This window comes from Podarcis gaigeae, assembly GCF_964106915.1.
Source record: "Podarcis gaigeae genome assembly, chromosome: 2".
NCBI classification, from domain to species: domain Eukaryota; kingdom Metazoa; phylum Chordata; class Lepidosauria; order Squamata; family Lacertidae; genus Podarcis; species Podarcis gaigeae.
In genome coordinates, this window is record NC_139679.1 from 103,498,748 (window position 1) to 103,514,100 (window position 15,353).

General features: G+C 43.0%; 1 protein-coding gene and 1 long non-coding RNA gene across 8 annotated transcripts in view; one reads left to right on the forward strand and one right to left on the reverse strand.

Annotated features, from left to right (window-relative positions):
* PTPRG (protein tyrosine phosphatase receptor type G) overlaps positions 1 to 15,353 on the reverse strand; it is a 548,154-nt gene that overhangs the window by 424,737 nt on the left and 108,064 nt on the right. For 4 of the 7 annotated variants that reach the window (XM_083722995.1, XM_083722994.1, XM_083722991.1 and 1 more), the window contains exon 2: positions 4,084 to 4,188. In XM_083722995.1, the coding sequence (XP_083579121.1) occupies positions 4,084 to 4,188 (105 nt within the window). Of the gene's footprint in view, positions 1 to 4,083; positions 4,189 to 4,407; positions 4,433 to 7,084; positions 8,149 to 15,353 lie in introns of those variants that run through there. The other 3 variants (XM_083722996.1, XM_083722992.1, XM_083722993.1) reach the window with 3 other exon arrangements.
* LOC310838141 lies at positions 10,255 to 13,963 on the forward strand. The gene is made up of 3 exons (XR_014560720.1): positions 10,255 to 11,081; positions 13,508 to 13,625; positions 13,772 to 13,963. It is a non-coding gene; the product is annotated as an uncharacterized lncRNA (long non-coding RNA).

The following is a 15,353-nucleotide window of genomic DNA, read 5'->3' on the forward strand; positions in this document are numbered from 1 at the left end:
CTTTCTAAAGATAGTCTTCATAAGTACACAAGCTAAGAAAAGACGAGGAAGGTCCCGCCTGAGGACGTACCCAAAAATATCACTGGGAAGACAGAAAAGAGAGAACTGCCAACTTCATCTCATTGTCCTGTGCTCCAAATAAAGATACATCCAGTATCTGCCCTCTTCGTCACAGCATAAAGGGGGGGGGGGACGACTTAATGGGAAATCTAGTCCTAGTTGCTGCGTGGGCAAAGGATGACAGACAAATCTTATCAAAGATTTCTCATGTAAACTGGGAGCAAGGAGAGGGATAGACAGGGGAGAAGAATCTGTTTTAATGCCAAAATAGTATCTCCTAACCTTTGTCTTTATAACATTTCTTTCTTTCTTCATGGAGTCAACCCATATATTAGCTTAGAGGGCATGGTAAGAGAGAGGGGGGCATGAATTAATGACTCCATTAGATAGCTCTTTGTTCTCACAGATAATGATTTTGCCTGTGGACAAAAGGAAAGTGTGAATCTGCATGAAGGTGTTTGAGAAAGGGTAGTGTGTCTGCTCCTGCCAACCTTGCAGTTCGAAAGCACATCAAGTGCAAGTAGATAAATAGGTATCGCTCCAGCGGGAAGGTAAATGATGTTTCTGTGCGCTGCTCTGGTTTGCCAGAAGCAGCTTAGTCATGCTGGCCATATGACCCGGAATCTGTATGCCGGCTCCCTCGGCCAATAAAGCGAGATGAGCACCACAGCCCCAGAGTCGGCCACGACTGGACCTAATGGTCAGGGGTCCCTTTGGGTGTTGTCAGGGGTCTATGGGTGTGGCTGAATCTTGGACCTTCTGCATGTAAAGGCCCCCAGACAGCAGATATTATAGCATTTAATTTTCTAAACATTGTTTTTCTAAAGAATGTTTAGGAACAATATGCCTTCTTTCTAATTTGCCACCAATGACACATTGGGCTGTAACCATTGCTAGTCCTACTCAGAGTAGACCCACTGAAATTACTAGACGTGTGTCTGGAGCCCTGGAGCAATGCTGCCAGTCAGTGCAAGCAAAGGCCTAACTCAGCATAAGACAACTTTTTATTTTCCTATGTTCAGTGCATAGCCAACATTTGGATGGAAAATTGCTAGGGAACCCTGATCACTCCACACTAAGGTCCTGTGGGGGGGGGGGGAGGCTAGGATATCAACGTACATTAACAAATAAATATGCAGTCTCTCTCGCAGATGCAGACATCAGCAGCTGCTCAACAGCTGAACTGGAAACAACAACTCCTGCTGGGAATCACAGTTCACACTTTGCCTTCATCCAGCCCTACCTCATATGCCACCACTAAGTGGCTCTGAAGTAGCTGTCCACTGTGCTACCTGGATAACATCCAGCATGTCTTCCGACAATTGTTGAAAGCGTTTCCATTGGAATTAAGTTACAGGCCGTGCTGTTCTAATGCTATTATTATTGCAAAGCCATCAACCAAATATCAGAAGGCTATTCCAAGCTGCCGCTCTTACCTGACACAACGAGGACAACTTGGCAATAAATCCTCTCAGTTCCTTGGCAAGAGCCAGTCGGTGTCTCTCGCCTGCTTCCACACACCCCCGCCCGTTCACTCCTTATTTCAACCAACAATTGTGACATAAAGGAATTTCAGATAGATTGCACTAATCAGGTGGAATTGCATTTGATTGAAAACGGAGAAATTGCTACCAGTTCTATACGAAACAAAGAAAGATTGGTCTTCCCCCTCTTCGCTTTTCTGCTCGGTAGAATCTAGAGATTAAGTCAATGGACAAAAAAATCATCACAGAATGGGAGTGTATCTACCAAGCCCAACAAATAAACTGTAATTACTGATTAGGAATGTACAGGAAAGGCATAACCGACAAGAGGCTATTATTATTTTGTTGGACTTGTGTATTTATTATTTACTCAATAAATCTGTTAGATGCCTTTCGAAATGCCGTCCTACCCAAAGGCAGCTTGCAAGATCTGATGAAATCAGCTAAAAACATATACAATATCTCAATAATGCAGCATACGATAATAAGCAGGAGTGAATGCACACCATCAATTTCAGCAAGTCACTCAATCTAGAGGCTAAAACAGGCCACTCAGTAGAAAATAAGACATAAACTAAAAGAAACGTAGGAGCACATGGGGCTCATCAACCTGGAAAGATCGCCCATCTAGCCTTGTGAGATATCTCTGGGAGAAGAAAAGGCTGAGGAGTAAACCGTACATAAATCCAGAGTGGAGTCTCTAAGACAGTTGGATGGTGCCTCCTTCTGGCAAATCCTGCAGCCAAGCCAGTGCCAAACATACTACTCTGATTTCTTTTGGATCGCATCAGCAAGGCTGAGCGGCAGGTCTTGTCATCTGGGGATTCCAGAACCTCCATACACACTGCCCAGGCTTGTGCCCCAGGAAGTTACTTCAGTGCTACTGACGCAGTGGTTTGACTTCACCTCTGGGTGCGCACTCCCACTGTCTCTCGAGACAGATGCCAACAAAAGAAATATGGAAGAAAAATGTTTCAAGGCCCACCTAAATGACAATAAGGAGGGGTTCAATCTGTCAATCGCATTTGCCGAGAGATAACATTCCAAAACGGTGAGGCCACAACTGAAAGGCCCTGTCGCACATGACGATCAACCAAAACTGACCTCTTTTCTGTGTATGAATGTGTTTGGTGGCGGGCAGGAGTAGCTTCATCAAAACAAAAAAGAGTTGAGTGTCTGCTAGAGAACTGCCACACACAAAGCTGCATAATATGCACTGCCAGTTAGCAATAAAACATCCAGAAGTGAAAAACTACTTAAAAGACTTTTGAAATATGTGGCTAAATGCTTTCTTTAAGCCCTTTTTTTCCTATAAAAGGATGAAGTGAATCTTCCAACACATTTTCAGTAATAAAAACTAAATAAATATCCCATTCATCACTTAAGATTCCATTTTAATTTCTAGTAAGACAAAAAAAGGTAGAAAAATACTATCCATTTCATCTGTTTATGAACTTAAATCTCAACCATTGCTGCACAGTATTATATTAGAATAGCAAAATACATTTAAGATGTGAAGTAGATTTATCATGACAATGGGCACAATTCCAGAAAACAGTGGAGTTAATTTAAATCACGTTGGTTTTCATAGAATCAAAGTATAACAAGTGTGAGTTGAATTGTCTGCAATCATTTACTAAAACTAGCTTCAGATTCAAGTGGAAGCTAATTGATTGACAAATTGTACTGAAGCCTACTTTGTTTCAATGATCAGGTTTATAAGACAGAGAAAAACTTGGGTACCAGGAATCCCTTTAATGGGGGGGGGGGGACTGGCAAGAGGAAGGATGACTGGGCCTAATGGAAGTGTATGATCACTGGTGAGACAAAGGGTGGGTTTCAACTAACCAGTCCTGCTAGCAGAAGCTTCCACAAAGCGCTCTCCCTCTCACAATCTCTCTCCTCGCCCACTCCAAATTGTCTGGGGGAGGGACTGGAAGAACCCCCAGAACAGGATGCAGGGGGGAGGCGAGATCGCTTCATCAGGCAAGCAGAAATTCATGTGCTGGTGGAGCAATCTCCTTAGCACTGCATTGAATTCCTTCCAATGGGTTGCATCCAAGGGAAGTCCTAGTTTGCAGAAATATTACTCATTGAGGCACAATGGCCAGAATCAAAAGAAGAAACATGAAAGGTTATGCCTGTATCATGCCAAATTTGCCAAGCTATCGTTTATCACAGGGTTGGTTCCCGACATAATACATTCCATTGAACATAAAGCCATAATAAAACAGAATACTTAAAACCAACCATTAATAAAATACAGCAGGGCAGACAAACAAAACCCTGAAGCATTAAATAGCATCAGCTGATTTCCTCCAAAGGCTCACATGCCACCAATCTTCACATGCTGCCAGAGCCATTTGCTGCTTTTTAAGCAACCAGCATGTCTCTGTGGCATTGGAAAATGGATGCAACAGAAAACGAGTTTGCATGCATGGGCCTCCTCCTGAACGAGCCTGTTCCTCCTTAGACGCTGGCAAATTTTACGGTACATCACGTTACCTTCAAGGGGTAGGCAACGGTCTTTTTCTCTTACCTGAATATGCCCAGTAAAGATCCCCGGATGCCTTCCGCCGCCGGATTTGCACTGAGCTGCCATGTCTGCTTTCATGCAGGGAGCCGTCATAACCTTCAGTCAAAGCTGAGGGGGGAAAGGAAGAAGCACAAGCTATTAGCCAAGTGACAGCCACTGACTGAAAATTAAATCATTTAGGCATTATTGGAATCATTAGATCATGAGATCAACAGTCTCTGTACAGCTGAAAGTAACAGAACTCAAGGCGCAGTTATTACGATGATGAATTAATCACCATGTGACAGAGCTCCTTTCCCTGCCTGCCCCTCGCCAGACAAAACTTACTGGCAGACATGATACCTTCCGCAGATCGCCTTGACACAGCAGGATGAATAACCTGCTAGCAATAAAGCCACTCTCCTGACGAATACCAAAAAGGAAAAGAAAGAGAAGGAAAAGCTACTCTTAAGCAAAGTGACTTTGTGTGGGTCAACATGAATACCACTCCATCTCACACAGGCAGTAGACCCCAAGTATATGTGGGGACACGACGTGGGTGCAGCAGCTGGATAGCAACCTCCTATAACTTTAGGAAGCTGACCTCTCTGGATAGCAAACTCCTATAACTTTAGGAAGAGCATTTCTGTGTCCTCTGACCCAATGCCAACTTGATCTGCACTTTGGAGACATGTGCAACCTTGCCCAGACCCTGTACTAGTTACAGGACAGTCTGCTGCAAAGTCATACCACCACTGCAAAAGCATAATCGGTTTTCTTCCCACTCCTTCTCTCCAAATCAGTCTGCAGGGTCCAGTTTTCGAAGGACATCACCAGCAGGGTTAATGGGGCATTGAGGGATTGTCTGCTACTGCCAACCCCATAGGATTAAAGGGAGAAGAGGCCTGCACTGTGTTAGGTTTAGGGAAAGAAACAGACAAGAGCATAAGGATGGTGGCATTCCCTACAGCGACTGATCAGAAGGGCAAACCCAATAAACAGTCTTGCAGTGTGTCCTCCACAGCTAAAATCCTATAAGCCTCCCCTATTAAAGGGAAGCTATGGTGAATTTTCATATAGTCATTCATTTACATGAACAAGCATTTAGAACTGCTTGCAGTTTTAAAGTGAGAAAGAGTTTATAAAATATAATCTATCAAGGAGGATGGAATAGCAAGCCTCAAGTGCTAGCCATTATAGAAAGGTGCTTCCCCCCCACCACTTTTAGTGGGTTGTGTTTGTTTTTTTTTAATGAGGCATTCTGTTGCTGATCTGCTTCTGTTCGTTGAGAAGATTTTTGAGACCTTCTTAAAAAAACAAAGGGCAAGTTTGCCTTCAAGAATTAAATAAACCGGATTCATCAGTAACAAAAAATAAACTAAGGAAACTTGCTGCATTGTTCCTTCTGTGCTTCACTGCAGTTTCCTTGGGCTTTTTGTTTAAAACTTAGTATGTTTTATTTTCTTTTAAATTAGAACTCCACATTTGTGGAGCTGCTTTAGGCATGCAAATCTTTGTTTATTGCTTCTATACACTTGGCTAAACAAAACTAGAGGTGTAGGGCTTCCGAAAAGGCAGAATCCCGGCTTGAAAACAGAAAGCAGCTCCCTCTCACAATAAGCACACGCACGCACGCACGCACACACACACACACACACACATCCAAGGCTGAATTGTGCAAACAAAATGAACCGAAATGTGTTTGGTTGTTTTTTTAAATGAAAAGGAACAGAGAATTATCAATGCATTAAAGAAGGACCAGGGTGGACAAAGTCCTACTCAGAATCAATCACTACCTCTGTTAGCCCAATAGGTATGTGTTGTGTAGAGGTGCTGGGAGAGGGGGGCAAAACTGAAGAAAGGGGAAGAAGAAGTCGATTCCTATGGCTAGGAGCTCTCCCCATCCCCAGTATAAGTTTTTTAAATACACCCTCTAAGTTCCTTGATGGGCCAGCAGCTTGACTCCCTGCTTGCCTCCTGGTGGTGCTACCTGCCTGGGTAGGACATTTTACCTCCATATGGTCTACCTTCTCATGTTCCTATAAACTGGAGATATGAGGCAAAGCCAGGGCAAGGGTTTACAGGTAGGCAAGCTTTATCTTCCCTCTGCCTCGTCATCTCCACATCAAATTCAAGCAAACTACTAAGGAATGTGACGTGAACATGCTCCTGTCACACCGACAAAAGGAAAACGATGCAACCTGGCATGTAAAATGGCTGCCACTTTTCGGAGAAAGGGGAAATGCAGCGGCTAATAATTCCTTAGTCACAGGCCCTCCAAAAGACATTTCAGTGGCACAAGGGTAAAGAGAACAGGTTTAAACAGTTTATAGATTCTGAGGAGAAAACACTCCCGTCAGCACTCAAAATTTAATCAATTGTAAAATCCTTTGTACTCGGGAGCCTGAGTAGTCAAAGAATGGCAGCATGGCAATTCTATGGTATGGCTATGAATCATGCTATTGATTTCCAGTATCTTCTGTGCAGAAAATTAAATTATGCAAATCCAGGCCTTTATGAATCCTTTACTTTAGTGGTGTGAAATTGAGCACTTGCTTAAGTCAGCATCTTATTTATGCAATTAAAAATTTGACGCTCTTCTGAAAATGTGCAGTTTCACTCTCCTCTCCATAGACTCCTGTAACAACAATAAATCTAAGTTTATAACAGGTAAGCAGCTGTAATACACAAGGATGCTATACTGCCAAAGGGTGCTCTCTCTCTCTCTCTCTCTCTCTCTCTCTCTCTCTCTCTCTCTCTCACACACACACACACACACACACACACACACACACAACTACAGGAATGGTAGGGCAGGCTGGAATTTTCTTCTAATGCATTTTCTATAAGTGTTCAACAAAATGTATATATTATGTACCCAAACAGCACACTGCTGAGTTTTGTGCGAACCAGGCCACTGTCTCTTCTGTCAGATGCTTCCACTTCTATCAAATACACCCACATTTATCAATTACCCTCCTTTCCAAAAACTCTCTACTGGAAATATTCACCAGCATCATCAAACCTTTTATTGGCATCACACACGGCGACAACCAGGGCGGCTCCTTTGCCCCGTCAGTGCCGCCCATGAGAAAGGGCGAGGCCTTTCCCTCCGGGCCCAATCCTGAGGAGAATTCTCCTTAGGCACCGTGCGGCGGGGCGTGTATGTGAATGGCGGGGGGGGGGAGGAAGAAGAAGAAGAAGTGGAGGAGACCATTTCTTTTCCTGCCACCTTCTCCCTCTCACAGCCGGGTCTGGAGTGTCAGGCACGCAGCAAGGCAGGCAGGCAGGCAGGCAGGGGCCATTTAAGTCACCTCACGCTGCCTGCCGCCGCCTGGCCCTGCACAACCGAGCGGAGGCGAGGAGGAGGACGGCGGCGAGGGGCCTCTGCTGCTGCCCCGGCTGCGGGTGCTGTCTGAAAGTTCCAGAAATCTCCCACTTTCAAGAAAGATGAGGTTGTGGTACTGCACAGCGGTGGCACTTATTAGTCTGCTGTTCTTCTGGATCCCATCCTCAATGTGCTGCAACAAGGCTCTCTGTGCAAGTGATGTCAGCAAGTGCTTAATACAGGAGCTGTGTCAATGCCGGCCTGTTGAAGGGAACTGTTCCTGCTGCAAGGTGCGCATGTGGTGTCTGGGCACACTGTGGGACGAGTGCTGTGACTGTGTTGGTATGCGCAACCCTTGCAATTATAGCGACACACCTCCCACGTCCAAGAGCACTGCTGAGGAACTGCACGGACCAATCACTTATCTTTTCCAAGTGCTTACAGAAGGGGACACCCAGCTGCACTGGAATACTGGAAATATTGTACTGAAGCTGATGTGGAACAATAGATCCCCTCACATTTAAAAGGCTGAAGTATTTTTCTCATGCCCAATTTCCCCTTATTCTAATCAACATTAAATGTCAGATCCAACACACCGTCTAAAATGACTCTGTCTCATGTCACACGTCTATAGTCAGCAGAAGCGGTGAAATTTTGCACTGTTTATTTAACATTCTAATTGGCTTCCCATTTGCTTCATCTCATATTAACATTTTCAATCAAATGCATTTGATAAGTGGCCCTCAAAGGTACAATAAGGCAATTCCTCCCTGAATATCTTTGCTGACATTTGGAGTTCCTGCTGAAAAAAACCCATATTCAGAAATTGGTTTCTCCACGCACATCTATTCTGCATATAAACAATAAATAAATAAATAAATGCATGTCTGATATTTTACATGTTGTTATTCAAACACTATCAATTACTCATTAGTGTAAAGGCAAAATAAAACCTCAAGCTGATCACTCAACCTTTACTGTTAAATGATTTCACAATTCATTCTTGATGTTAGATTCACTCCCACCTACAATTCCTGCCAAACTGTACTTGAAATGATACCTTACTTAGAATAATTGCACTGATAGAATTAAATGGATTCTTAAGCCAATTTAGAAACGTAACACAGGCATTTTGCACCAGTTAAATCACTGGTCTCTGCACACACCTCTAGCACCAGTAACCTTACATGTCATTATGAATTAAACCTGCATAACGTAACTGAATTTACCAGCATAAACACCAATTGTGGTTGGCATTTAGATCAGAGTAGCATCAGCATAATTGCATAAAGTATTTAATTTCTGCCCCACACCCATATTTATGGCACAGCATATAATTTCAGACTTACCACCCTTGCAGCTACTCTTTAAATAAACATACACAAGATGAGTGTTTTTGCTAGAGGCACATTTTATCAGCAATAGTATCTGGGCATGTAAGTGGTTTTAACACCCTTACTTTAGCTTGGCTCACAGAAATCACTTATTTGTGTATGCGATTTTGAAAACTGCTTCAAAGAGAGATCAAATCATATCTCCTGGAACAGGGAAACAACAACCCATTTACTTTTAAATCCTGAGTCCAGGCAAAGGGCGAGATTAGCTGCAGAGTAAGGATTTGGCCAAATTGGGACCCCCTTATGCGATTGAAATATCTGGCATGTCCTACTGTGAAATGTGTGCCAGTCTTGTTCTCTGCTCTGAACTATTTTTTAAACCCTACAGTTAACATTAATGTAAGAGAGCCATCCTTTCGTTAAAACGACAGTGCCACCTCTGAAGAGGCAGGAAAATAGAAAATACAGCATGGTGTATATACAACATTTTTTTAAAAAAACAGAACAATGTTCAAGAAGAAGCAAGAGAATGCAGTTTAAACATTGTGCAGGCTTGTTCATTACCCCCAATATTTTACTCAGGAGGCTATCAGGAGCTGTGCTTCTCCCTGATCCACATAAAAAAGTAGGATTGCCCCGCTTTGTTTGCTACCATCTACGCACCGTTAGAGGAAAGGGAAAAGGGCATATGATATGAAAAGCAGAAGGCTGCTTCTGATCTCACCATGGGCAGAATCTTGCAGGCATGGGGTCTAAACAGACCCCATGTGTTTGTCTTTATCAAACGGTGTGCATGAGTAATGGCAAAAGGGTCAGTGCAAGGTATGAAGTCCCAGAATATGGTTCAGGATAAGGGCCCCTCACCCCAGCTCATTGAAGGAGCACAGCAGGAAGGAGCACACCAGGAAGAGGAGAGGAAGTTCCAGTGCCTAGTTCCATTTTGAAGTTCATAATAGTAAATGCTTTTTGTAACCTACACGTACATAATATATATTCATAAATACTGGACCACAAAAAACGAGGCATTTTGTTCCATGGCTCATTTTTTTATTTTAGTCACAGAGTTAGGGGGTGAAGGATTCCGTTTAAGAGAGCAGAGACTTAAACTTAGGTTTCACTTTAAATCAGGCTATTTTTAAAGAGCATGGATGAAATAGGAAAATGTTAAAACCTCATTTTAATTAAAATCATTTTTGCTTTTAAAAAATGCATTTTATCCGTCGTGGTGGCATTACCTAATTTTTATATTGAAATGTTTTGACTCTCACTGACATGAACAGAAAAATCACAAGGGCTAGATTGCTGGTGATTAGAATGCTTCAAAATGATGGGGAGGTTGGAATCCTGTTTTGATTTGTACTTAGGATAGTAGTCCAGCATTTGAGGCAAGAGACTCTGTTCACATAGATAGAAAGGAAGAAGTAGCATCTAAGAACTGAATTTGTACTCATCGCCCACGCTTTGAGCTGCTTATATGAAGGGTGCACTTGTCTAAATTTTATTCAGGCTGAGGAAATGCTCCCTGTGACTTCACTGCCCTAGATCAAGACAATTTCACTGGCCAACCAACCTGCCTGCACACTGTGCCTCTTGTGATGTCATCCTTCTTAGGACTATAACTGAACAATGATGTAACAGGTCCGCCATAAGAAAATCTCTTTTGGCAGATCAACTGAGGTTTCTTCTGGCCTTCCTGGGAATTGGTTCAGTTTGTTCCAAACAGTGTTTGAAGTAGAGACTGAGCAAAAGGATGTGACAGATGATGGTCTAGAGAACCAAAAAGTGCCAAAGGAGGCTTCAAAGCTGGCGGAACTGTCTTTGGAGCCTTGGACTGATGTCAAGACTCCATTTCAAGAACATCAAGGCCAGTCTTATCCTGCTAAGCAGTCCAATAATGCAGACGTCTGCAGTTGGCCAAAACACTGGCACTGCCAGCAGATACGGCCTTTTTCACGACAAGCCAATGAGCTTGGAAAGGGGCATGGCTGGCGGGATTATGGAGGGCTTATCCAGCCACAACCTAGTTCTCTACATGTGGGGTACTATGTAGAGGATGCATTTGTGAATCATATGTTACAAGCTGCTGTAAAAAAGCAGAGAAAATTCATCCAGCGTTTCACATCCATGAAGCCCAAATTCAAGGCAAAAATGGAAAGCCAACGATTTCAAAAGAGAAGCTTCAAAACCAGATGTCAGAAAGGCCCTGCTCAATATAACAAATATACTTGCTCAACGTAGATGCCGATTTTGCCCGCTTTCTAACTTTGGAAGAAGTAAGAAACCAAGAATTGGGGTCAAAGCCAGGAGCTTGAGAAAGCACTGAAAGCCAGCGCTCAACGAAGTCTGGAGATGCCTTGGTAAGACACGCATTTCTCTGCATGAGCGATTCTCCCTCCTGAATTTTGAAGCCAAAACTGAATGTTTAAGAAATAGTCAATGTAAGCTACATCAGTGCTAAGGATTTTTTCCAAGGCTGCTCCACTACATTCAGCTTAATTTCACAATAAAGTTTTAATTGTAAAACTAATAATATTGGAAGGGTTTTTAAAGAATCCTAACAACTCAAGAGTAATTTATTTGATGATTATCTTGCCATTTCGGTACAGAATAATTCCATATTCTCTGCACCTCCATTCCTTATCTATCTATCTATCTATCTATCTATCTATCTATCTATCATCTATCTATCTATCTATCTTTCTATCTATCTAATCTGTGGAGCTTAGCTCTGGTGGTTAGAGCATGGTGCTGATAACACCAAGGTTGTAGGTTCAATCCCCATATGGGACACCTAAATATTCCTGCATTGCAAGGGGTTGGACTAGAAGATCCTCAGGGTCTCTTCCAAGTCTACAATTCTATGAAATGCCTCCACATATTCCTATCGCCATCTCCTGCTTGGATTTCTAAAACAGATTTTGCAGAAGCATCGCTCATTAGTTCCACTCATTGTGCACAACATAAGCCATATTTTTTATATATAATAACCCCCTCCCCATAAGAAATACAAAAATGTCCCAAACCAAGGGTTTTTTATTCATTATGAGTGGCTGTAGAGTTCTTCCACCAACAACAAAAATGTATGCAACTCTAGCAGAATAAGTCTCAACCCTCTTGTCACCATCATTTGTCAAGGAGCCTGCTCCCTTTGCAACAACAAGGAGGCTAAGACACATCACCTGAACTTTGCAGAAACCCAGAAGACAATGGTCTCCTTAAGTGTCCTTCTCTCAAGTTTCTTCCATAAGATAAGTACATTGCAAGTATCACTATTCTGTGAATATGCTAAACCTGAGAAATTCAGGCTCTTGTTTGAATGGATATTGACTGATGCTAGCCCCGCCCCTCACCCCCCCCCACCACCCCAGGACGTCCCAGAACATAAAAATAACTAGTTTTGAATCTAAGACTGTCAATTCCTGCCCAAACTGAGCCCACGCTGTTGGCATGCTAAGAATTACAGGTCCTCGTAAGTCGCTGGAACTGATTTCTGGATCTCAATCCAGAATAAGGGCTTGTTAGAAAACACTGACTGTTTTCTTTCAATGCAACTTTGCTCTTGACTCTCCAACAATCATATTAAATGACCATCTAGAGCTTGTTAGAACAACTTAAGAATGCGACATTCAAATCAGTTAGTACACATTAGGGTCAAGGGCATGTGTAAAAGAGGCACCTCTCAGTGCTCAGTGCTTCCCAAGGCGGACAGAGGCCTGACAGTCTACATATTGCAATTAACAAAGAGCCTAAATCTGCTACTCCCTAAACATAACACTGAGAAAACCTAGGGTTTGTTGGTGATTCCCGTCTTCTGTTTTTTAAAAAAAAAACCTATAAAAATCTTCACACACCATTACAAGGGAACCACCCTTTTCCAGCACATGTACAAGCTGTACTTTTCTGTGTATAAGGCTGTGTTTTTTTCTTTAAAAATCATGCTAAAAAGTGGGGGTCATCTTATACATGGGTAGTGCCTAGGGTGGACGTTTGATTGGTTGCTACTGAGGCTGTCAGTGGTTGTGGTGCGTGTTATTGGTTGCTGCGTCAATGGGTGGTGTTGATTGGCTGATGCTCCGGCAGTTGTGCGGGCGATTGGCATCTTCTGCTGGCGATGGGACAGACAGGTGGTTGATTTAGCAACGTGTATGGGTGAGCGATTTTCGGCAATCCCCACCCACCCAAAAAAGCTCAACAACCCTGGGTAATCCTCTGCAAAAAAGCTAAACAACTCTGTGCCATCTCCCCCCCATTTTCTTAAATTTGAGTCCCCCAAAATAGGGGGCGTCTTATACATGGGGTTGTCTTATAGACAGAAAAGTACGGTGTGTGCAGGCTTCTCTCCCTATACTTATACAAACCTAAACAGGTACAAAGTTGTGTGGCAAACCACTGCCTGCTGAATAGACAGGAGCCCATTAACAGGTCTTAGCTGTCCCCTCTGCACTGTGCTGTCATGTTAACAAGGGGCAGAACAAGAAGGCTGGAAGTGGACTTTGGTAAGTTACATAATAGTGCCTTCCCTAGAAAGCATCTCTCTCAAATGTCCTTCAATGTAAGGAAAATACAGCCTTTGGCAGGTTTCTGTCAAGAGAAATTGAAGGGGCTGTGAGGTGTTTGAGTGAGTACCGTTTTCCAAGGTCAAATACCTAAGTCAGCCCAGTTTAAAACACACTTTCAAATCCTCATTTATTCTAGAGAGAGAGAGATGGAATTTACATGCTTTCTGTTGTAATTGATTGCACATTGCTTTCTTTTTACTGCATTTTATAATTTTTCGTTGCAGGCGGCATCCAACGAAACAGTTCCACAGTCGGCTGCGCAAAGGAACTTCCTCTCCCTCTCCTCTCGTCCCCACTAAATCTGCTCCAGAGCGTTGAAGGAACCCAGAGAACATAGTTCCAGTTACAGATAAGTAGCCGTGTTGGTCTGCCATAGTCAAAACAAAAGAATTCCTTCCAGTAGCACCTTAAAGACCAACTAAGTTAGTTCTTGGTATGAGCTTTCGTGTGCATGCACACTTCTTCAGATACCAGAGAACATATTTAAGGAGCGTGAAGGGAAGAATGCTGCAAAAGTGCTTGCGCTAGTGGAAATTGTTTAGTTGGAAAACACCCCCTTTTCCCCCAAAATGTGGGGGACCGAGAGTCATTTTGTGAATAAATTCTAAACATTATCAAGATTTCCCAGATTTATCAAACCATTAACAAGGTCTTTTACACCTCCACTTTGTGGTTATCTGAAACTTAGGTACCCCTGCCTGTACGGGCCAGTCTTGACAGACTCTAGGGTTGTGCACTCATCTCACTCTAGAGGCTGGGAGCCAGCGCTGTCCGCAGACACTTCTGGGTCACATGGCCAGCGTGACGAAGCTGCTCTGGCGAGCCAGCACCAGCACAGCACACGGAAATGCCGTTTACCTGCCCGCTATAAAGCGGTACCTATTTATCTACTTGCACTTAAGGGTGCTTTCGAACTGCTAGGTGGGCAGGAGCTGGGACCAAACGACGGGAGCTCACCCCGCTGCGGGGATTCGAACCGCCGACCATGCGATCGGCAAGTCCTAGGTGCTGAGGTTTTACCCACAGCGCCACCCGCGTCCCTCTCATCTGAAACTTACTGCTGTTTATAAAACAGATTCTCAGCCATGGCAGCCCAATAACACAAGTGTTTGTCCAAAGGAACCAAGTATCCCCAGTACTACCTCAACAGCTGTAATAAGTTACTATCTTATTAAGTACAGTGTTACCTCGGGTTACATACGCTTCAGGTTACATACGCTTCAGGTTACAGACTCCGCTAAACCAGAAATAGTACCTCGGGTTAAGAACTTTGCTTCAGAATGAGAACAGAATGAGAACAGAGTCGCCATTAGCTAAAGTGGTGCTTCAGGTTAAGAACAGTTTCAGGTTAAGAACGGACCTCTGGAACGAATTAAGTACTTAACCCGAGGTACTACTGTATATAGTTGATTTGTTCAGAGCGACAGCGCTTACTAGCTAACACCTATTTGCCTAGGTCAATATTCCCTATTTTACCTGTGAGTTTGAACTGAATTTTGAAATTTATACAATGTTTACTATTTTTGAAATTAGATGCTTAGCAGCCATAAAAACCAGACACTTGCAGACAAGCTCTGTATAAACCACTCTGTCTGGATCTTTACATAACACAGAGGCCCCAACCTTTGTTTTTTTTAATAATAATAAAAATAGGAATTACTGTCTACAGAGGACTAAAAAAGTGATGGTAGGAAATGTGATAGTAGGAAACTTAGTTCAAATTTATGTGGTTACTTAATTGTTCTATGTAAGAATGCCCCAGCCCGACTATGTTCTGATTCAAAAATAAAACCTGCCCATCTGCATTTTTGAATGGTCTCCTGGCTGTGAAATAATTATGTATCTTGTCACCCATAATCACCCATTGCAGTGGAAAGGACATTGGATAGAGCAAGACCATAGAGGCCAAGGTCCCTTTGGCCTCCCCCCAATAAAATATTTGAAGGGTCTGGATTCCCCTAAAGTTGATGGGCATTGTCATTCAAATGGTGCACAATGTGAATTGATCTTATGATCAGTTATGTGATGCGGGGCTTACCTCCTCCCACCCAATATTTTATTCAAGATGGC